The sequence below is a fragment of the Pomacea canaliculata genome, linkage group LG7 (assembly GCF_003073045.1).
Source record: "Pomacea canaliculata isolate SZHN2017 linkage group LG7, ASM307304v1, whole genome shotgun sequence".
Classification (NCBI taxonomy): domain Eukaryota; kingdom Metazoa; phylum Mollusca; class Gastropoda; order Architaenioglossa; family Ampullariidae; genus Pomacea; species Pomacea canaliculata.
In genome coordinates this window covers 15630505-15654964 of record NC_037596.1, presented here as the reverse complement: position 1 = coordinate 15654964, position 24460 = coordinate 15630505, and the positions used below count along the sequence as shown (strand labels likewise).

The 24460-nt window shown below is 39.4% G+C and overlaps 1 protein-coding gene across 8 annotated transcripts in view; it reads right to left on the bottom strand.

Moving 5' to 3' along the window:
• The window catches only part of LOC112568397, a 46877-nt gene that overhangs the window by 2132 nt on the left and 20285 nt on the right, over nucleotides 1-24460 (bottom strand). Inside the window, exons 1-11 of one of the 8 annotated variants that reach the window (XR_003100084.1) lie at nucleotides 7802-7916; nucleotides 7126-7476; nucleotides 6620-6907; nucleotides 6190-6489; nucleotides 5502-5552; nucleotides 4401-4558; nucleotides 3080-3132; nucleotides 2218-2340; nucleotides 1620-1880; nucleotides 1056-1163; nucleotides 336-354 (exon numbers count right to left, since the gene is read on the bottom strand). Coding sequence is in view for 3 of the 8 variants with exons in the window: in XM_025245695.1 (XP_025101480.1) it covers nucleotides 336-354; nucleotides 1056-1163; nucleotides 1620-1880; nucleotides 2218-2340; nucleotides 3080-3132; nucleotides 4401-4435 (599 nt within the window). In the remaining 5 variants the exon portion in view is untranslated. Of the gene's footprint in view, nucleotides 1-335; nucleotides 355-1055; nucleotides 1164-1619; nucleotides 1881-2217; nucleotides 2341-3079; nucleotides 5553-6189; nucleotides 6490-6619; nucleotides 6908-7125; nucleotides 7477-7801; nucleotides 7917-8660; nucleotides 8708-24460 lie in introns of those variants that run through there. The other 7 variants (XR_003100086.1, XR_003100083.1, XR_003100085.1 and 4 more) reach the window with 7 other exon arrangements.

The following is a 24460-nucleotide window of genomic DNA, read 5'->3' as shown; positions in this document are numbered from 1 at the left end:
ACAATTTCTTTTATATTACGATTGTTAATCGACTAAGTAATAGCTGAGTTCACGTGTTGAATTATCAGAGGAGTCTAAATGACCGATGTGAAATGACATGAAACGGGTGAATGCATTGTATAAATCTCAAAGTAATTGAAAATGGTATAATGTTTTCATCACAAACATAATTAGAATGGTTTTATGTCAGGAAAATCAGAGATTATCAGTTAGAATATAAGGATTAAAGAGAACAAAAAATAGTAATTTATTTTAGGGGAAAGTACTCAATTTTCGCTTTTCTACAAATGACTTGCGCCGTAAAAATGAAAAAAAAATCAATTCATTAAACTTACCGTTCATGTTTTAAATAATCTGAAACAGCAAGGGAAAAAGTAATAATTTTTTTCTTCCGCAGATTTGAAATAGAAGTTCTTTTGACCACATTTTTGCTTACTTCGAAATTAGCGCTGAACAGATATCTTAAATCATTCATCTTCTCTTCTTTTACCTTTACTTTAATAATATTTGCTGAATTACAAAGCTATGAACAAACAGAATGCTAAACTCTAATAGGTCACAAATCCTTTGCAATTTAAAGTATATTTCAAACAGGTTTATCTCTGGTAGTTAAGTTTAAAATGCTTCACATCCCTCATCAATGTTGTGCCACAAAATCAAACACACACACACACACAAAAAACCTTCGTTTTCGAAGATTCGTTTTGCTATTATAATCTTTTTGCCTTTGAATTATCTCCCTTTACTCATGGATTTGCGACTGCTCTGAGTAAAGACTCGAAATCCATCTTCGTTAACCTTTGATCCCCTAAACAATTAAAACTTAAGACGAGTTCAGAATTCAAGATTAAATTGTCGTTTACAGCTGACAAGCTTCTCGGGTCTAAGAAGTCACATCCTAAGAGGATCAAGAAGTGTCCATGCTGTTTAAAACATTTTAAACGTTTGAGACTGTTCCATGACTAAGATTATTATTAATAAACTTTATAGAACATTTTTTAAGGCCTGTAATTAAAACTGATTTGTCTATTTCAGTTAAGAAATAATATATTTACTTTTCGTCTTCCATCGCCTAACCAGTATCACAGTCACAATGCCAATGGCAACACATCCTAACAGAGTTCCAGAGATGGCGAAAATCGTTGTTGTAGAAATGCCTTTTTCTGTTGAATAAGTATTGTTTTAGCGCATTTCAATTTAATTATAGAAGAATACAAAACTATAATATAATTTGACTGTATGCTTTCAAAGAAAATTCTAACAGTGAATAGAATAGTGATTTTTCAAAAGCATGTATAAGTAATATATGACTATGCATTTGTGTACTAATACTTTAACTGCTGTTCCTGCTGATACTAATTATAACAAATATCGATAACTTAGTATTTATGTAAAGTACATTTTATTGACTGATAAGATGTATGACGATAATAATGCCAAGTTTCATTACATTGAGAATAGTGTGAACAATTTTGTGTGTATGTGTGTCTCTGTCTGTTCTATTTGACTCGCTATCTCTCTATATATATATAATTTATAGTGATTCCTAAAATATATTTGTGATAAATCTGTGAATAATCAGGCTGAGGCCCCAGCATATTTTAAGCATGCAATTCTACCTTTTTGATCAGGGTGGCTTACGTCTACGTTGTCCTCAACTAATTCGGTTTGGTTCTTATGCTGGTTTTCGAAAAAATGACAGGGTTTGGAGTCTTGGGTGATGTGACCTTCAAGTAGACATAAGTATGATCCAGGTTTGCTTGTAAATCGTGGAGGCACGCTGATCTCAGCAATGTTTGACACCGGCTGCTGGCACTCAAAACCTATCTGCTCGATGCACTCAAGCTTGTCGTCCACCCATACACAGTCAATCAGCAGCTCTGTGCAATGCATTGAAGAACGACAAATAAGGGTGAAAATCAAATGCTTTTACACAATTTTAAACATATTAACATTCTCTATTGTTTGTTACTTTTCTATGTTATAGCTATTTCTGTAAAAAGAAACAACAGTGTCAATTGTTATCAATGCGTTTCAAACAAAAGGTTTAGTAGTCAGCATACACACTTAAAATAACTCTTATCTGCCGACACTAAACTTTTGATATTCAGCAAGAACTTCTAGACATGAATAAAAACATTAATTTAAAAAACTGAAAGACAGAAGTAGAGGCAAAGACATAGAAAGAGGCACTGACACTAGAGATAGAAAATGTACCTTTTTTCCCATCTTGTGATAGAAAATATACTGCAAAGCTAGTTTTAGTAGAAGAGATGTCATTCGTAAATTTGCATTGTATTGCTCTTTCTTTTATTGTGTTGCATTCTGTAGCTGTGTTACCTGAAATGGTAGAAATAGAATGCAGGTGCACGCAAGCACACAAATAAAGATGCACACATGTACACACTGATAAATTATAAAAAAGAAAACTAGTACACATTGCAGTGACCAACAGTCTTTAAACATACAATACTAAAAGCAATGTAATAACTTTCAATTAATTTACTTTACTCTATTAATGATTGGCTAACGGCATTAGAAAATACCATGTAAAAAGCGGTCTAAATCGTACAGTTATGTTGCACTCTATTACTCAATGTTCCCAGACCTCCACTTGTATGAAGCCTTCACAAAGTAAAGAAGTTTAACAAACTACCCTGATATTTGTATTATTGACTTCTCGCTTTCTTCGTGTTTGTTTATCTGATGGCACCTTGGCCTGCACTTTATAACTACAGCTCTGCGGTTAAAACATCTGCCGTGTCTGAGCAACGGTGTTTTATTTTGTAATCAAGAAGCTCTTGTAATGTTAACTACTTGCCAACTACTTGTCCTCGCTTCAGAACTAACCCCCCACCCACCCCCTGCCACGAGTGACGTCATGTTTTCTACCTGCTCGCCTATCTCGACATCTTTGCGTAGGTCTGGCAGATTGCCAGTAGTACACGGTCGAGGGCACACACATCATTTATCTTCCACTGTAACAGCGTCTATCTACTTGTTGTTGGGGACATAGTAACCTCCTTCACCAATCATTACAAACAGTGCACTTAACTCTTTTATTGTAAGGTTTATTTACCTTGTCGAACAAGGAACAGGAGTAGACATATCGTTATTCCTTTCATCTCAAGCCTGTAATTAACAGGGAAATATATTTCTTACCATAAAATACTCATCATGATAATGAAAGCTGCTTGAAATATTTCTTAAGTTAAAATATAAAAAAATAGTATTAATAAAATGTCTCTTACATAGGTTTTTGCAAGCTCATTGGTCAAAATGCATTTACGTACCTAACTTTTCTTTATCAGATCATTACATGAAAATAGGATGTTGCACCATTTTAGATACCGATAAACCTGTGCACATGATAAACGTTTATAACTACTAAAAAAGAAACTCACTTATCTCGCTTCAAGTTCTAACTTTATGAACTAGCAGACTAGCTGATTACGCTTTACAAATAATAAGAAAAAGAATCGTGATTCGAAGATACGAGAGAACCCAGTCAAAACAATAGGAAATGAGAAGAGATAAAGTTTGGACTAGGAAACAGTATGGCGCTGTCTTATTTAGTGACTAGGTAGACAGATTAAACAAAGTACTTCCTTATCCAATGCCTGTTAAAAGCAGAACAAATGCAACCATTTCAAAATGTTCCTAGTTTATTATGGAAAATATCCCGAAGACTAAAGAAAATTATGGACCACAGTTGTCTTTATAGCCTAGTTTCACTTTTTACCTTCCAGGATTTACCATTTAGACCTGCAGATGCTTACATCATCTCAAGGAGAGATTAATTAAGAATATTCAGAATAAGCCTATCTACAAGTCAAACCTCTGCAGGTTTATTTTGCTATCGACGTGCAAACGCAAAACCTGATTTAGATATACAAACAAGGAGAGAGAAAGACTGCTTGACAAACTCATGAGCTGAAACTGTAGAAGGCAAAGAAAGCGCCAGGGTCACAGAGTCACGGGAAAGATCCGTGTGACAGCGAGAACACCTGGCCAGACACAACTGGCTTACTTGCTAGGGAAAACAAGGTAGATACTAACAACAGAATAGCAAAGTTCTCTAAAGGTATTTACGGATTATACTTAACCTTGACAGCTTCAGATGGTTACTCTGTATCTTTATTAACGTATTTATCTAAAATAATAAAATGGTGGCTGATTTTGAGTTGTATGTTGTGTCGGGTATATCAAGTGTTCCATTGTGGGTCATTATAGCGACGAGAAGTATAAAGTACATTTACTCACTAAGCTGAGAGAAAAAAAAATTGTGTAAATTAAAGAAACATCTTACTATCACTCACTATTTTCAACGTCTGCTATCTGAGATCAACATTCCAGTATATTTTGAAATAAATAATCATTTTGAATACAGCGGTACTCACCAGGTGATCCCCTGAACGGTGTCGTGATTTCGCATAAAAGCCGACAGCTCTCATGCACAAGCCATGTGTTTACAAACCTCGTTTTCAGAGCAATCGTATTCCTTGACGCGAGCTCAGTTATCACGCTATTGTAATCGTCTGATGTTTTTCTGTCACATCTAAAATTTTACAAATAAATTCCGGCCAACATCTACTCCAAATTATGAATCATTAAACTGGATTTACGCAGGGTTTATAGCTCTCAGAAGAAATAAACATCCATTGCGAAATCAATGTTGCTTTAAGAAGACAAACCAGTGTGTGCAACTTCAGGATCGACAAAGTTCGGCTCAGGTCCCTCACGTCACCAACATACGGGTGTTTGCCTCGCCGCGAGTGGAAAACTATCCGTCGCCGAATTCTCCCTGCTCCGTCGTTGACCTATCTAATATGTATGACCCGGGCTCTGCCGGGTACGAGCGGACTTTAATCTCACCTTTATCAGCTAACATTCTATAACAGTCTCTACGGTGTCTGTGTTTATGGCTATTGATATATCTCTGTCCGTTACAGGACGACAAAGGTTATATAGAAGAACATTTTAAAGAAAAGCAAGTATTGCAAGCAAATCACACAGAAGTATGATAGTTGCTGTGAAAGGGACAAATAAGTATTAACCTTAATCTCTTTTTTCAAAATTTGATCGTTCACCTAGTACTGAGAATAAGTAGTAATGCCATCTCTCATTTTCAATCACTTATTTTTATCATTTGGTTTTTTTCTATTTATAAATCTTTTACTTACTTAGTTTTATTATAATTAAGAGTAATTTATTAATTTAAGCACATTTCATAAAAAATAACCATATGGCTAACATGGAGTCAAAACATATCTGAATATTAAATGTTTTCAATGTTTCTACAAACGATGGTCCACATGAATAGTAAAGACAACGCAAGCAAATTGAGAGGGATACAAAGAGACAGAATGACAGTGAAAAAAATGAAAAGATTTTGTGAGAGAGGGACCAAAGAAGAAAAACAGACAATGATAATAGAAAGTACACAACATTACCACTTTATTTAAAAGAACAATACATTTCAAAAAAAAAATTTTACTCACCCGTCATTGTCCTGTTATTGCCGTTTATTATTGCAGGACCTCGATCACCAACTAAAGATTGCCAACGACAAAATTAAAATACGACTTTAATTTGTTATTCTGCTAAATAAAAATGTGTAAATATACCAAGTTGTGAGTGTTGCACGCGTGTTTTGTGGGCTTCTGAGGACTCCAGTACTTTTATATATGAATATAGGAATCTCTTGTTTTTAACGTGTATGTGCCCACCAGTGCGTGTGTATGTAAACACATTAATGTATGCATGCAAATTTTTATACTGGTAGTAATAATTGAACAACTGAATCGAGTACAAATACTCTACAGTAGACAAAGAAATGTTCATTTACACAGACAACATTTATGAAAAGAAGAGGTTATGCATGTATACCATGTCTGGCATGGAGAGAAATGTCGAGAAACTTAAGATTTTTACATTAATTAAAACATAAAAATTTGAAATATGCTTGATTTCCTGATACATCAACGGTGGAGGAATACCAATCGTGAGCAAATTTGCTATCTAAAGTATAGTAATATTTGTATAGAAAACTTGTCACTAAGTAAAAATGTACATTGTAAATAGCACAACATTATAATTTTGTTTGAATGTTTTTCCAGACGTTAGCTTAAGATTCAAGATTGATTGATGCAAGAATAATTAATAATACGTCGTCTTAATTTTACTTACCAGTGCCATTGATGAGCACAAAAGTGATATTTGAATCGCCAAGTTCTGTTAAGGCATGTAATGTCCAAATCCCTTCACCAATCCACAAGGTTGAAGCAAGGTGCAGAGTTAGGGTCAACTCCGGGACACTTCCGCTTAATTCACACGTCACTTCCCCAGAGATTGGCTCAGGGGGCAACTTTGTCAGCAAACATTTCCTGATATTTGTTGTGTATGACCTCAGTCTCAGTTTCAAACCTTTTTCTAGAACCCTACTTAATTCTAAAAACTGAGAACGAACGTGTGAAAGCTTAGGAACACCTGAAATAATAATTTTAAAAAATAGTTTAGAGAAGATGTGAAAAAATGGAGACGACGAGGACGACGACAACAACGACGAGGACGAGGACGATGATGATAATGATGTTGATGACTTTCGTACAATACTCACATCTACCGAGGAGGGTGACAGATCGATTGAGCTCCGATCCCCGCGCCTCGCACCTGACAGTCGGCCACACCTCGTGACAGTGAAAGACTCCGAGAGACAGAGTGAGGGGACCCTCCCCGTGACTCGTGGAACTCTGCCCGCGCCCCGTGTCGTCCCACAGGTGAACAGGTACCAGAGGATTTCCGTTGGTGAAGGAACAAGAGATGCTCACTTTTCTTTTTTCGTCAATAATGTGCGTCTCGTTAGCTTCTTTTCCATTCACCTGCAACCCTGTCACTTTTGCCGGGTCTGCGAGCAAATCATGAGTTCCTGTTTTTTTTAAAATACTGCTACTGCTACAATAATAATAATAATAATAATAATAATAATGATGATGATGATGATGATGATGATGATGATGATGATGATGATGATGATGATGATGATGATGATGATGATGATGATAATAAAAAAATGCCATCTCGGAACACAGGTCAGCAATTAAATCACTTAAAAATATTGCTTACATGTGACTTGTAATTTTGTGTTTTTCAACACAAGAAGAGTCGATTGTTTTCTGTAGAGTTCCCACAAGACACCGCTGTGGGTCCGCTCGACAAAAAGGGAGAAACGCATTTCGGAGTGGTCAGCCTCACAAACAGAAACATTTCTTTGATTGTTGCACGCGGCTTTATTGTCAGATGTCCATCGACACCGGCAGGCATCATGATAGGTCCCATCTTCACACAACTTAATTTCAATTATAAAAGCCGATTCCTTTGAAGTCTCGTCTGTTTGTTCTCTTAGTTGATAGCTAAAGTTGGCTTGTGTCTTCTCTTTTATGGTTATTTCCTCCTGATGTGTTTGATTTACTGTACCTACAAAACAAATCAAAATTATCAATAAACCTTGAATGTTTTTCCAGCATATGTAACTAGCAATTGTATACTGTTTAATGAAGTCAAAAATTGTATTCTTAAGAATTAGAAATTACTCACATACTAAAAAGAAAGCAAACAAATTAAAAGTAGGAAAAAGAAAACCAATCAATTAAAAAACACACAAAGATAAATCGGAAAAATGGAGTTCTGAGTTTTTATCTTTAAATAAATGCAGCTAGAACCGAAAATTTTTTTGTTAGTATCCATTATGGAAATATTGTATAGTAATATCTAATTTGGCTACAACATTTAAAACACTTACAAGCAAAACCGCTATTTTTTCCATTGTCAACCAAAAAGAAAAATATGACTATAAAGCATAAGTAGTGTAGTCTCTCCATTCTGTATCCTCCTTCTAGGATCCCTTGAAAGTGAACAGGAATAGCTGACCGCTGGGTAATAAAATCTTGATCAGACCAGATGTAGCCATAAACAGTTTCGTATTCCTAAGTTCATTTGTACATGGCATGGAAGAAGGAAATAAGAACTTATTATCAGTCTCGATGTGGTGGGCCAACAAAATTAAGATTTCGATTAATTAGTGTTGCCTTCGATTTTTAATTTGTCGATTTTTTTCTATTTTCTTTTGTGAGATTCCTTTGGAGATATGATTTCGGAAAGCCAGGTTATATTGTACATGTCTCAGTTCTTTCACTTTAGATACTTATCTGCTGATTTATGACTGCACACATGTCTGTATGCGTTCGTCCATTCGTTCATACCTACAATACACAAAGACAGGTACAAAGAGACGTTTCTGTAAAGAGCATACTTCTGCACAATAGGGCATTAAAGGAAATTTTCTTTTGAAATCGGGAGACAAACACACAAAGAGAAACATCTGCTTAAGCCCTGTACACACGACTTCCTGCTTCGGCCTCCCCTGTTCAGACCGTTATCAGTGAGTAGGTCATATCAGCTTTGGGTCAACACACATTCACGAGGCACGTGAGTCTCCCATTTCCGTGTGTATAGAAAGGAAGCTTTATTCTTGACACTAAAATCCCTGATAACCTTGTGTTTAATGTCAGTTCGCTTCTATTTGCGTACTTACTGGTGTACAGGACTTGTGTTTCCCCTCTATCACTTTAAATACCTCCCTAATTTAGGGATTCACATACCTGCAAGCGTTCGTTGATTAGTAAATAGCTGCATCATAGGTGCACAGCTATAAAAAGAAGAATGTAACAATATTTGACAACTAGCAATAAGAGACATCGCTACAGATATCTTTATAAATAGAGCAGAAAACATTTCATTGGATTATAAGTACAAACATGAATAGCAGGTTCTGAAATGCTATCAATGAAAATGTTTTTAGATTTCTTTTACAGAATAGTTTGGTGTATACAGGTAAATGTGTGTGTTTGTGTGTATATAGTCATATATATATATAGTGCGTGTGTCCCTACTGTTTTACGAGCATGTGACAGGTGCATAACAATTGCGCTTTGCAAGTATGTCTCTGTTTGCCCTTAAATGGAAAATGATATATCAACAGTCTGACCTTCAACTTATTCCTCGCTTATCTTATCTCCCTCTGCAAGGGCTGGTGTACACACCCACACCCACACCAACACGTCTGTTGAATGGACGTACAGACAAGTACCTACCCTTACGAACCCATCTAAAAAGAGAACCAAACTGCAAGTACCTGCTACAAGGCGGGGGAGCAGCTCGACCTTAAAATTTGAACAAACTATCCTGGACCTCCACATGAAACAATTTTGGTAACCTTACCGGTACTATGTGGCTGTCTTTGTTCAGTTAGTTCATACAGTCATTTTTCAGTTTGTCATTATATAACAAATGTGTATATGTAAAACAATATAGGTTCTCAGAAAGATACCAGTGTAAATACTTAAAGTTTACCAACGCGCGCGTGTGTGTAAGTATCTGTGGGTAGACTGTCAATATTAAAACTGTAACCTTTGATTTTCTTGCAAGGATGAATGATTCATTGTGTGTGTCTGTGTGTGTGAGAGCATTAGTAGTATACCTTAGAGAATCTTATGTTAGAGTTATAGTTTCATAATTGAACGGAACAATTAGCAAGATAAGTATGATAGGTTGGAGAATTTAGGTTGAGATCACAGTTAATGAATTAAAGATCATTCTCTACGTTAATAATAGTATGATAAAACAGTTGGTTCAGTGCAGTTTAAGATGCCCTAATGCTAAAATTACTTTTAAAGCTTTGATGAGATTGCTTTTAAATAAGTTGTTTTTTTTTAATTCAATTGATTATAGCGTAATATACATTCAAAGTGTATTTTTATATAAAAAAGTGATGTGTAGCGTGTATAAGTCAGTTTACAACACTTAATGTTTGTGAGCTTGTGTGGGTCGGTATGTTGTCGTCTGTGTGTTGCATATTTGCTGTAATTTTTTTTATATTTTTTATATTTTCATATATATTTTCTGTTTGATTTCTGTGTTTTCTCTTTCGTGTATTTGTAATCGATTGTATTTTCCCTAAACTACATCTGAAACTGTATAAGAAATCTCTCAATTCTTTTTAAGGTGCAAACATACACGTCGACTCTTGTGTGTAACCTTGTTTTATAATGAATGAATGAACCAATCAAAATCTTTAAACCATTTTATGAAATTAATTAAGGATCGCCATTTAAATTTTTTCTTGTGGTTTTGTGCATAAGGAAAGCAAAAGAACAACACGTTATAGTACTTGGGTTAATTTGCAAGTCCTCATAGTATTTTCAATTAAAAAAAAACAAAATCAAAATCAAAACAAAAATGTCCACTGTATCCCGGCTTCTCTTCCTTTTTATATCTTTTCAGTGTCAGGGGTCGATCGACATTAGAAAATAGTACTGGTACTACCACAAAAGCGCTCCTGCTGAAAATGTCATGTCTAATTACTTAACTGAATGCAGCACAGATCAAGCTCTTTAGTTCAAGATCAAGATGAAAGACCTATACCAATGTTCGCTGTCATGTCCTTTGGAAGGCGGAGAGAAAAAAAATGTCCAGAAGATAGAAGATAAAAGTCGACGTGTTTTAGAAGGACGCCAAGGGAGGTAATAATTAAATGTCTCAACCGCTTGGTGTGCTGTGGTTGTCGCTCATGTTTCTGTTTAACTCCAGCACTATGAGGGTCTCCTCTCTCTCAGTGGAAGCTAGGGCTTTTATCTCTTACTAAGCACTGTTCCCCAAATAAACTAGAAAATGTGAAAACATAAAGCGCAAAATTAAAGACACGCGCACACATAGGGACACACACATACACCACACTGCTTTCCACTTTTGTGACTTGAGTTTTTCAAACTTAAAATATGACATATGACAGCTATATTTAATTTCCTGAAGAAAAATTTTAAATTCATACTAATATGTCTGCCTATGACAAATAGCAACTAATTTGCGTTCAATACATCCAAAAGGAAAACACTGAATGTAAAAAAAAAAATGATTTAAATTTTGTTTTTCTGTAGTTTTGTTTTAATTTTTACTTCGTGTCGTTTGTTTATATATATATATTAATCTTAAACATTTTTATTTTGTAACTTTTCTTTAAAAACATAAAGAAAACAATCTCCAAGGAATCATCAATCAATCATCAATCACCAATCATCACTAACATCATCATTAACATCATCATTATCATTATCATCATCATTTTGAGGTAAATTACTCTACCCTCCACTTATTTGTGTGTGTGTTTGCAGTGCCCTGCAAGAACAAACGCTTTGAGTTATATTAATATTGAATCACTCCCAGCATTCAACCAAGAACAACCAAAACACTAGTAAATAGGTCAGCGCGATAGGAAGTCACGTGACCTGTAGTCACGGCACGCACTTGTAATTATCATACTCGCGTTTGTATAGTTCTTTTCTTAACAGCAAAACTCAAAGGCAATTGTAAAATTACTTCGCTGTCAACAAGAGGAGCTTACTCCACTGTACAACTGTCCAATACAGAAACAAAAAACAAACATAAACCGGTGACGTGAGACAACAGCAGTCGGTGTGGCGGTTATTTAAACAAATGCGGACATTTAAATTTGAAATTCATGGTACAGTGTGATTTTAGACCTTGGTGGGCCGTCGTATTGTTTACTTTAGTGAAGTGGTCCACGGTCTCAAATACTTGTAAAACACTGGTGTAAGAAATCACCTTCCAACTCCCTCGAGCTGAGTTACCAAAGGGTTCCAGGGCCATGCACCTGCCTGAAAGGACACGCACTTTCCAAAGGGTGCTCAGAATGAGTCTAAAGTGTATACACTTCATACGTATCGATTTTTAAAGGGTGCTCAGAATGAGTCTAAAGTGTATACACTTCATACGTATCGATTTTTAAAGGGTGCTCAGAATGAGTCTAAAGTGTATACACTTCATACGTATCGATTTTTAAAGGGTGCTCAGAATGAGTCTAAAGTGTATACACTTCATACGTATCGATTTTTAAAGGGTGCTCAGAATGAGTCTAAAGTGTATACACTTCATACGTATCGATTTTTAAAGGGTGCTCAGAATGAGTCTAAAGTGTATACACTTCATACGTATCGATTTTTAAAGGGTGCTCAGAATGAGTCTAAAGTGTATACACTTCTTACGTATCGAGCTGTCACGCCAGTAGTGAATTACGGACACCTAATTTTAGAGCTAAGGGTTAAATACTCGGTTCGCTGATTGGCTAGTCATTGCCAGGTCAACTCGACACAAGAACTGTATGCTCGACTTGTAGGTAGTGTAGCACTCGCTTGTCATCAATTCAGTTAGCAGGCAGGGTTCACATCTCGTCTCGGTACACTCTCTGTATTTGGTTCCTTGTTCAAAGGACTTTGGTTTTGAGGGTATTCTTTGGGTACTCTGGCTTCCTTTTTCAATTCATAGTGCGAAATCGCCGCAAGGTTGAAGCACTTTTCTACTAAGTAAACCAACCGGCAGGAGGTGTACAAACGACTTATTAGGCGTAAAACCGGTGTCTTGACTGCAGGTTGACATTCAAGTGATGTTGTAGCAGTGTCAGAATACTAGTATATTCCGTTTTCATCTGTTGCCACGAACCACCAATCAGAAAAAAAAGAACAGTAGACTGAAATTCATAAGGTAAGTACTGTCTTAATTTTTCTAGTTTATCTTCTCTCTGCTTTTATTGATGCATTTGTTTTGTTGTAGTGCTTCTCTGAGCCTTCGTTACATCAGGGCTCGACATCAAAATAGGAAAACGTTTACTTATTTTGTTACCCTCGAAAATAAAGATCTTTCATTTTTTTCTCTTTGTCGTTTCTTCTACCTTTCAGTACTTTCTAAGGAATAATCACTGAATCACATCTTAAACTTTAACAGAGCCAGGTGGCGCCCCTCGGGATTTTCTAATCCATTGTTTCCTACGCCACTCTTTTCCATGGGGGAATCCAATCTTAGTTTATCTCCTGGTCCAGTAAATGGTCAGTCCCCTATCCTTCCCTGCTTGTGTCTAGGATATCTATCTTTAGCGGATTAAATTAACACCGTAGTTTTGATTTTATTTATATTCCTCGTCTGAAAGGCACTGTAGAGTGCAGGTGACTGTTCCCGTCTTAGTTCGATAGAGTTGAAAGTGTGTTGCCGTCAAACAAATACTCCATCACTCGCCTACATGTCGACCATATTAAACGAAATCGTTGATATAAGACCTCGGTAATAAGACTTTCCCCAAAATCTTTAAGCGAAAAAAGTGTGATCCGAGAGCAACAGTTTTCGACCTGCGGGGAGGATGCTCCGACAAGGGGAAAGGGGGTCTTTTTTTGTTGTTGTTGTTTCTAATATCATGTAGGTATTAGGGGAATTAGTAGCTAAGGTGAGCGGCACACGGAGGTGCCTGTTTTCGTTGAAATGGAAGTGGGTGCTCGAGGTCACGAGGTCCCAGGAAAATACCACTAGTCAAACAGGTCTGCACTCCGCTATAAAGGCGATTCCTCGTTATCAGACCCGGTATGTCCTTTCACACGGCGGTTATACGTTTCTGTAGCCGTAAACCCAGAAAGGATTGAGGTCCGACTCGTCGAGAACAGAAATAATCCTCTAACACATGCCTAACACTAGTCTGCCGAATTATCACTATGCCGGACAGGAAGGTGGGTAAGTTTTATTTATTGGTCAAGTGCAAGCAACCCAATCTGTGTGTGGGTTGTTTTGCTCTGCACTGCAAGGAGCTCTTTGAATTATGCGAATATTGAAGCACTCTCAGCAGACAATCAAAAACAGCCAAAACATAATGTAAAAATTTGTGGCGAAATAGGAAGGAAGTGACGACGGGCACTTGTAATGATTATCTTACGCGCGTGTGTATAGCACCTTATCATACAGAGGATCTCGCAGGTCGACGACACGGTTTGTTTGGCGGACCCACGTGAACTAGTAGACACACTTGGGACTGCAGTCGGCGGAACACTTGATGGACACCGAGGCTCCTTCGTTGAGGGTCTGCGTGGTGTTGGACGGGAAGAGGGAAATTGTCTTATCATACAGAGGATCTCACAGGCTTTACAATAGTAACAGTACTTCACTGTCAACAAGAGGCAAAGGGGGAATATGTTATATTGCGACATAAATGTCAGGAAGGCAGGTAGAAGGTGGGCACACCAAGGTTACCCCCATATCTTTCAAGTAAAGGTCATCCTCTGACATTGTTAGGTTGCTGGGGTGTAAAGTTCGTGCAGCTTGAAAAAAAAGGTGGCTTCTCATTCCTTATCTCCTCCTGTCTTTTCTTCCACGACCACTCGCTTGCGACACCATGTCACGGCACGAAAAATCACGTCCTTTAAAAACACAACCAAGGGATTGCCTGATGCTACCCTCATCATGTTCATTTTGTTGACGAGTGGCTCAGGAGTTTACAGACTCAAATACTTTTTTGCACACAACTCGAACTGGGTTCACCAATCACTTTTGTGTGACTGTTAATAATCGTTTCCTATCTAATGTTCTCATTCTTTCAGCCATGTATTCAACATTGACTTGCAGTACGTAAGTCGAAAAGGGTTAAAATAATCTGACAGTCATCATATGTCAGCGAAGTGACGTTTAAATAGCCAGAGATGCTAATTAGTCCAGTATTTATTTCAAATGAAATTTAATTTCATAGATATCCGACTGCTCGTTCACATAAAACATTATTTACCAGCCAAGTCTTTACATCACAGCGCGAGCATTGCATCATTTAACCACGTTATCCGTTACCCTTAGTAACGCAGTGAACTTCCTTATTTTTAGTTTTAGTTGACTTTGCAAAGTATGTAATTTGATGGAAACTTATGACTGTACTACTGTCACAGAAGTACGTTTAGTTTTGAATTGTAGTGAAACAAATGCGGACATTTAAATTTGAAATTCATGGTACAGTGAGATTTTAGACCTGGGTGGGTGTCGTATTGTTTACTTTAGTGAAGTGGTCCGCGGTCTCAAATACTTGTAAAAAAACTGTTCTAAGAAATCACGTTCCAATTACCTCGAGCTGAGTCTTCAAATGCTTCCAGGCCCATGCACCTGACTAAAAGGACCCGCGCTTTTAATTTCTATAATAATTGTATGCTTTAAATTAAATTTTTCGAGTCCCGAGGGTGCTCAGAATGAGTTTAAAGTGTACGCTACTCTCTTATCGAATTCTCTCACGCCTCACCCGGTCCACGCCTTTCACTCCATACCCAGCTGTCCTATTCAGGTTATCTCGACAGTAAACAGGGAGCTCTGCTCTCAAGAACCCACTGGGGATCCACCTAATTTTAGAACATGAGTTTACAATACTCGGCTCGCTGATCAGCTAGTCATTTCAAGATCCCTCAAAGCAAGATAACACTGCTTATCGACAATTGAGTTAGCAGGCAGGGTTAAGAGCTCGTTTGGGGACACCCTCTGTATTAAGTACCTAGTTCGAAAAACTTTGTTTCTGAGAGTGCTCTTCGGGTACTCCGGTTTCCTCCCTCTTCCTCCATAGTGCGAGATCGCTGTAAGGTTGAAGCACTTTTCTACTAATTAAACCGACCAGAGGGAGGTGTACAAACGACTTATTAGGAGTAAAACCGGAGTCTCGACTGCAGGCTGACATCAAATATTGTTGTAGCAGTGTCAGAATACTAGCATATTCCGTTTTCATCTGTTGCCACCAAACCAGCAATCAGAACAAAAGATCAGTAGACTGACATTCATGAGGTAAGTATTATTTTTCTAGTTTATCTTCTCTCTGTATTTATTGATGCGTCTGTTTTGTTGTGGTGTTTCTCTGAGCCTTTGTTAGGTCAGGGCTCGACATCAAAATAGGAAAATGTTTACTTATTTTGTTACCCTCGTAAAAAAATATCTTTCATTTTTTCTCTTTCTCGTTTCGTCAACCTTTCAGTACTTCCTACGGAATAATCACTGAATCACATCTTAAACTTTAACAGAGCCAGGTGGCGCCCCTCAGGATTTTTTGGTCCACTGATTCCTACGCCACTCTTTTCCACGGAGGAATCCAATCTTAGTTTATCTCCTGGTCCAGTAAATGGTCAGTCCCCTCTCCTTCACTCCTTGTGTCTAGGATATCTATCTTAAGCGTATTAAATTTACACCGGCAGGCGTTGTAATAATGAATTGTAGCTCATACTATCATTACACAAGTGTTTATTTCGTATGAGAGAGAGATAGCACAGACGTGACAGTAAGAGACAGCCTGACTCTTAGCACCTGTCTGAGCATCTGTGGCCATTGTACAAGCCCATGGATTTAAAAGCAGGACATCTCCTGACTGTTCCCGTCTTAGTTCGATTGAGTTGAAAGTGTGTTGCCGTCAAATACTCCACCACTCGACTACATATATGTTATCGACCATATAAAACCAAATCGTTGATATAAGACTTTCCCCAAAATCTTTAAGCCAGAAAAGTGTTATCCGAGAGCAGCAGTTCTCGACCTGCGGGAAGGATGCTCCGACAAGCGGGGAGGCTGGCGATGGGGGTTGATCCCTGGCCGGGTGACAACCCAGTGACAGAGGGAGAGCGGGATGGGGTCGACTAGCGACAGGATGCAGGTGCACCGTTGTGGTTGGGAGGGGTGAGGGATGAAGAGGCGAGGGGAAGAATGTGTGGAGACATCAGAGAGGTGGCAGCACAGTTGGTCGGAGGAGAGAGAGAGTGTGTTGTGTCGAGGTTGTCCAGAGGCAGCACCATCGACTGGCATCAGAGTAGATGATCAAGAACCCACGAGAGTGTTGTCTTTTGTTGTTGAGGAAAGATTGGAGAAGGGACCGAGTCTTATCCGGTTACAGAGGTGTACAGTGGGGCCAGCCTTACATAAAGGAGGCTTCTCATTTCTTATCTCTTATTGTCGTTTATTACCCGACACTCTAAAGCAGTGGTTCTCAGATTGTAGTCTGCAAACGACCACTTGTGGGCCTCACGTATGTCACGTGATCCGCGACTGACAGTCATCACATGTCAGCAAAGTGATGTTAAAATCGCCAGAGACACTAATTACTCCAGTATTGATTTCAAATGAAATTTAATTTCATCGATGCCCGACTGCTCGTTCACATTAAACGTTTATCAACCAAGTCTTGACGTCACAGCGCGAATATTGCGTCATTCAACCTAGTTATCCGTTACCCTTAGTAAAGCAGTGAACTTCCTTATTTTTAATTTTTATGTGTACTTTGCGAAGTTTGTAATTTTATGTAAACTTATGACTGCACTACTGTCACAAAAGTACGTTTAGTTTTGAATTGAAGTGATGGTGTACACATGCGGACATCTACATTTGAATTTCACGGTACAGTGTGATTGTAGACCTTGGTGATGTAAAGGTTATCTTCTGCATTCTTATCAGTATTATTTATTGAAGTGGTCCGCGGTCTAAAACACTATGAGGTGTGATAATATTGCTCCATGACATCAATAATTTCCAGGTCAACTATAGAGATACAAGACGTGTTGGCTCACCTGGTAGTCCAACAGTCGGTTGTCACCAATTCAGGTAGCAGTTGGTGTTCAGATCTCGTCTCGGGACGCTGTATTTTGTACCTTGTTCTCAGGACTGGGTTTCCGAGGGTTTTTTACGGGTATTCCAGTTTCCTCCCTCTTCATCCAAAGTGCGAAATCGCCGCAAGGTTGAAGCACTTTTCTACTTAGTAAACCAACCAGCGGGAGGTGTACAAACGAAGTGCAAGGCGAAAATCTGGTGTCTTGGTGGCAGGCTGACATTCAAATAATGTTGTAGCAGTCTCAACATATTAGCATAATTCGGTTTCATCTGTTGCCACGGAAATAGCAATCAGAACAAGAGGACAGTGGACTGAAATTCGTAAGGTAAGTACTGTCTTAATTTGTCTACTTCAGTTGTGTCTTCTTTCATTAATGCGTCTGTTTCGTCGTAGTGTTTCTTTTATCCTTCGTTAGATCAGGGTTCGATGCCAAAAACGAACTTTTACTTACATTGTTACCCTCGTAAATAAATATCTCTCTTTTTTTTCCTCTCTCTTTCTCTTGACAGTAAGAGACATCCTGACTCTTAGCGCCTCTCTGAGCATTCGTGCCCATTTTCAAACCCGTGGATTTAAAAGCAGAACACCTGCTGACATTTCCTTTCTTTGTTTATTGTGTTGGAAGTTTGTTGCCGTCACACAGATTACCCACCACTCGCCTACATGTATGCTAGCAACTATATAAAAAGAAATTGTTGATATAAAAACTCGGTAATAAGACCACCCATCAAAACTTTGCGCGAGAGAAATGTGATCCGAGGGCAGCAGTTCTTAACCTGTGGGGAAGATACTCTGACAACGGTAAAGGGGATAAATTATTTGGTTATTTGCTAGGGTGGTTGGCACACGGAGATCACAAGTTTTTATTTGTGACCTCGACCCCACTCCCATTCCAACGAAATAAGACACCTTCGTGTGCCGCTCCGCTTAGCAAAAAATTGCCCCAGGGAATTGACGAGAGGACTTGTAATGATTATCTTACGCGTGTTTGTATAGCACCTTATCACACAGAAGATCTCAAAGGCTTTACAGCACTTCACCTTCACCAAGAGGTAAGAAATGAATACGTTATCTTGCGGCATGCATAACAGGAAGGTAGGTAAAAAGTTGCGGTCACCGTGCAGCTCCTGGAAGTGTTTGTCATCCCCTCTTATGGGTATTGTTCACCTGTAGTCACACTCGGTGACAGCTTGACAGCTTGATTAGTGTGGTCCGCGGACGACCACCTGTGGGCCGCATGCATGTCACATGGTCCACGACTGACAGTCATCACATGTCACCCAAGTAACGTTTAAATCGCCAGAGACGCTAATTAGTGCAGAATTGTTTTAGTCGAGTTTTAATTTCATCGATGCCGGACTGCTCGTAGGCATAAGACGCTGGCTGACTATGACCACGTCACAGCTCGAGCAGTGCGTCATTCAACCGCGTAATCCGTTACCCTTAGTGTTAATATGTATGTGTTTACCTTGCTAAAGTCTGTAATTGTATGTAAACGTATTACGATGCTACTGTCACAGAAGTCCATTTGGTTCTGAATTGTTATGAAACAAATGCGGCCATTTGAATTTGAAATTCACGGTATTATATGTGATTTTACACCTTGGTGGGCAGTCGTATTTTTCAACGAGCTCAGTGGTGCACAGTGTCCCAAATACTTTTTAAAAATAACTGCTAGAATGAAATATGATCCCATTTCTTCCATATGGGTCGGCCAAGAACTCCTGGGCCGTGCACTTGCCTGTAAAGCCTCATGCTTAAATGCTGATGATTATACGCCTCAAATTAATTTCTCCTCCTACGAGTCCCGCTGGGGCTAACAACGAACCTGAAGATTGCGCTACTCTCGTATCAAACTTTTAGGTCTATCAGTTCAGACGACCGTCAACTAACCAGTAGATCCGCGGTTCTCAAACGCTGGGGAAGGGGGACACAACGTGCTTTCAAGGGGGGCGCGAAGGTGGTCATTTTTTATTGCTTATACCGGTATTAGTGAAACTAGCTTACATTGCTGGCTAAGGGGGGTCGCGGACGTACCTTTGTTCGTCAGGGGGGCGTCACAAGTAAAAAGTTGAGAACCGCTGCCGTAGATATTATTTTGCACTGTCTTTTTAGGAGACGGTTTATCTACTGATCACAAATTGAAGGTTAAAAATAAAAATAAAAATTGGAGCAATATAACGATGTGGGTGTATCTCTCGTGGAACATTACGCGTGAGAAGACTGCTCTCTGATTGGCTGTTTCGATTGTGCAGTCTGGTTTGACTGACTGGTCTCCTTTACAGAGAGAGCCACGAATGTAGCGAGCTGCGAGCTATGCCTCCTGACGTCACCCGACTACACCAGGGAAAGCCGATCAGAGAGCAGTCTTGTCACGACTTGTTCGCACTACTGTATTTTCGAGGGTTTCTCGGGTACTTGAGTTTCCTCCCTCTCCCTCCATACTGCAAAATCGCCGCAAGGTTAAAAAACTTTTCTACTATGTAAACAACCAGTGGGAGGTGTACAGACGACGTTTAAGACGTAAAACCGGTGTCTTGACTGCAGGCTGACATTCAAATATTGTTGTAGCAGTCTTAACATATTAGCATAATTCGGTTTTATCTGTTGCCACGGAAATAGCAATCAGAACAATAGGACAGTGGACTGAAATTCATAGGGTAAGTACTGTCTTAATTTGTCTACTTAAGTTGTGTCTTCTTTCATTAATGCGTCTGTTTCTTTTATCCCTCGTTAGATCAGTGTTCGATGTCAAAAACGAACTTTTACTTACTTTGTTACCCTCGTAAATAAAGATCTCTCATTTTTTTCTCTCTTTCTCGTTTATCCTAACTTTTTGTACTTTGGAAGAAATCATCACTGAATCACATCTTAAACTTCAACTGCACCAGAGGGCTCTCTGGGTTTTTTTTTATGCTCCACTGGTTTTACGTCACTGTACTTTTTCACGGTAGAATCGGATCTTGGCTTATCTCCTGGTCCATTATGATGTCGGTCCCCCCTTTACTCCTTGTTTCTATGATATCTACCTCTTGCGGATCGAATTAGCACGGGCAGGCGTTTTAGTAATGACGTTTAGCACATACTATTATTACACAAGGTTTATTTTGTATGAGAGAGAGCGCGCACAGACTTTAAACGCCTCTAACGAAGCGACGCAGGTGTGACAGAGGGAACCTCTTTATCGGCCCATTCAGAGATAGGTTCTTATGACCTCTACTTACATGCATTCCTTTTTGATTGAGAAAAAGTTAACCGCACAGTAGAAGTAAGCGTACAAAGAAAATATTAGACTTGAACTGTCTTGACTGTGTACAATAACATTCAAAAGATGATGTAACAGCTATAGCATACAATAACTACCCGTGGACGAAATGTTTACGTCTATAAAATAAATACTTTCAATTAAAACACCCCTTTAGAAGGCGGGCAGACACTGAGGACCTCAGGGTCTTTAAGGTCACACTATTTACCTCGCCCTGTGTTACTAACCTATGTACCCGGCCAAGACTTCAGTCTCACAGCTGAGCACATCGCGGACACATACAATGGAGCAAATGCAAAACATTTAAGACTGAATAGAAGAACAAGGAACAAAAGCGACTTAGAGAGGCTTTTTTATTTAAAAAGTTATAACATATTTATATATATTTAGAAATACTGATTAAATTTGGCAGAAAATCTGCAAAGAAGCGCAGACCCGCAAACCGTTTTTCCCATTAATCTCTTATAAAAAAAACCGCGAGATAGTGAAGCCGCGAAAGGTGAGACACAAAGTGGCGAGGATTACTCTACTAGAGCCTTCATAGTCTGCTAGCGAGGACTTGGGTCACAGGTCGAGCTGTGTTCTTTTGTTTAGAGATAACACGATAGGTAAAGAGATCCTTCAATTACCACATCTGTTTACGATATATGATCTTAATATCTGAGGTGCGAATTTCCTAGCGCGGGTTGTGAAAACAAAGACATTTTTGAAGGCTACCTCTCATGTAGTCAAATGACTTGACTAATTCGAAAGCAAATTCAAATGCAAGCAACCGTGACTAAGTGAGCAGAAATCTGTGGGTTGTTGAAGGGGCCGCCAAGAAGCAGCAGGGGCCCCGGGCAGACGATCTATCCAGGCCCTATTTTCCAGTATCTATGTTTACAATTTGCTTACAATTGACCTCAGTATATTTACAGGTAAAGGTCGTCTTCTTAGTCGTTGGGTAGGTATGAGTCAGACAAAGCTTCTCTTAGGGGACAATGTACCACCTCCTCACCTTCGCTGCCGTATGTTCTCTTAAACCCGAAGGATTTTGCTACTAATCTCTGCCAACTACATTGAATAAGACGGTCGCTACTCTGCAAAATATCCACCTTGTGTGTCTCTAACCTCTGACTTCAATGCTCTAACCACTCGACAATACTGTGCGTGTGTGAGTGTCTATATTTTTTCTCTGTGTGTGAGAGAAGAAAGAGAGAAAATAAACGCTTTATTCTATGTGCGTATTTAATCACTCAGCACACAATCAGAAGTAGATACAATCTATATGAGTGAGAGAGAGAGAATAATAGGACCCCATGGTCATGCACCAGTAAACGCGCCGCTGCACGCGGTGTCGTGTAATCCACCATTAAGGAGGTGTCAGGGTTAGGATTCCACCCTCGACGACCCTAACAGGACTTCTCATATTACTTAAACTCTTGCACTCATGCACATACACTCGCATTTTCCTCTACATACTTGCAATCTGCGATAGGGACGGAAACTTTTCACCACTTCAAAGGCGTACATAAGTCAGATTGACCGCGGCTGACAGTCATCTTATGTCAGCGAAGTGATATTTGTATCACCAGATACAAACACTAAGTTCGGTGAACGTGCATATGAAACTTGTGGGTTCGGTAGCTCAAACAAGGTTAAGAACCACTGCAATAGAGGCTGAATGTGATTTCGGTAAGTAAGACAAGCCGATTAGTGAGCTCAGTTAAGGTGAAGGCATCGGTAGCATCTACGCCAAGGTTGATAGACGAAGATGGTAGAAATAGAACTGAGAAGGAAATTGCGCGATGAAGGTGTATCGTGGTACGATTTCATGGCAAAGAACTAGAGGATTATGTCGATGAGCAGATGGAGACTTGGTATCGACGAAGGAGGGAGGAGAGGGTAAGGCGTGAAAGGAAAGAACGGAAAGAGAAGGATCGCGAATTCCAGCTAAAAATGGCCGAAATAAGAAGCAGGGTTAACCTTACAAGCGAAGCTGAAGATAATGATCACCGCGACTCTAAGATTATAAAAGTTAGTGTCACGCTGGTTTAGGAGACGCAACCATTGCGCAGAGCAGCAGACATAGGTGATAGCGAGACCGATAACAGTGACGGTGACAATTTACTCAGTGAAGATGAAGATGTAGGCTATAGGTCAGTATAGGACCTCTAGGAGGAGGAAGGGTCAACGTGAGATAGCGGCCCCTGTTGTTTGTTACCGCTGTAATGGCGCAGGAAGGGGGTATTGGTGTTTTACGCCGTGTCAGCAACTAAGGCTATATCACGGCAAGGTAGCCAGCCATGTAAACAGATGACAAGTGCAGAGAAAGAACAGCGTGCCCGAGAGGACCAGCTGGCAATACTATGGTGAGAAATGAAGCAAACGCTAGTCGTTTCAGGTCGATTAGAGCAGGTGTGGATTCGCAAGGTAGTGCAGTTAAAACGCCAGCTTGTCATTACATATCATTAGCGGGCAGCCTTCACTCTCTGTATTTCGTACGTTGAGGTATTTTTGAGGGTGTTCTCCGGGTACTCTGGTTTCCTTCCTCTCGCACCATACTGCAAAATCGCCGCAAGGTTGAGGCACTTTTCTACCAACCAGCGAGAGGTGTACAAACAAATTATTAGGCGTTAAACTGGTGTCTTGTCTGCAGGCTGACATTCAAATCATTTTGTACAAATCAACAAATCCGTTTTCATCTGTTGCCACGGAAGTAGAAATCAGAACAAAAGGACAGCAGACTGAAATTCGTAAGGTAAGTACTGTCTTAATTTGTCCAGTTTAAGTTTTATCTTCTTTCATTAATTCCTTTGTTTTGTGGTAGTGTTTATTATATCCTTCGTTAGATCAGGGTTAAAGTGGTTAAAGTGGGGTCCCAGGCGGGGATCTGAATGAACTCGAATAGGTTGGTGTTGACTTTGAAACTCAACACTGCTTAGGCACATCGTTGTGATATCGAGTTAGCTGCTTCTGGACGTATTCTCGGCGCATACACCTATCCTCCTTTAAACACTGTATCAGGTACTCATTTCCGCTAGTTAGGTCGAAAAAAAAATCTGCTACGCTATACGGGTATCGAACAGGCGTGCCTCTCAATTCTAATCTCTTTGCTCCAATGACTGGGCTATCGGGATCAGACCGTCTGCTCGTGTTAAGGTGAGTGACGAAGTTCAGTGCACACAGACATAGAAAGCCACAGGTTATAGACAATAGGTTATGTACAGGAAATGGTGTGGGGAGGCAGCGTCGCCGCCTGGCTCCGGCTGGCGTGTTGTGAATGGTTACACAGGGGCCATAGATGTGAAGAAAGGTAAAACTACGCAGCACGATGTGAACACTCGACGGACACAGCTTTATGTTACTTTACTCAAGTCATCCTTGACATTTGAAACCATACGTTTATCCATTTGCACACAGTCTGCTTGCCAAGGTGGCCAAGCTCAGTGCACTCAGACCTTAGAAAGCAACCGGTGACAAACATCATGTTAGGACAACATAATAGTGTGCCTGGGCAAGCGAGCGCGTGTTTCAGCTGCAACTCGCTAGAGAATCGGTAATAGGAATGCGAAACGGTGACAAGTGACAATAAGTGAGATTGATATCAATACGCGAGACTGATATGACGAGTGACAATAAGTGAGATTGATATCAATATGCGAGACTGATATGATTACACGGACGAGGTGAAAGGTCGCGTCATGCGTTCC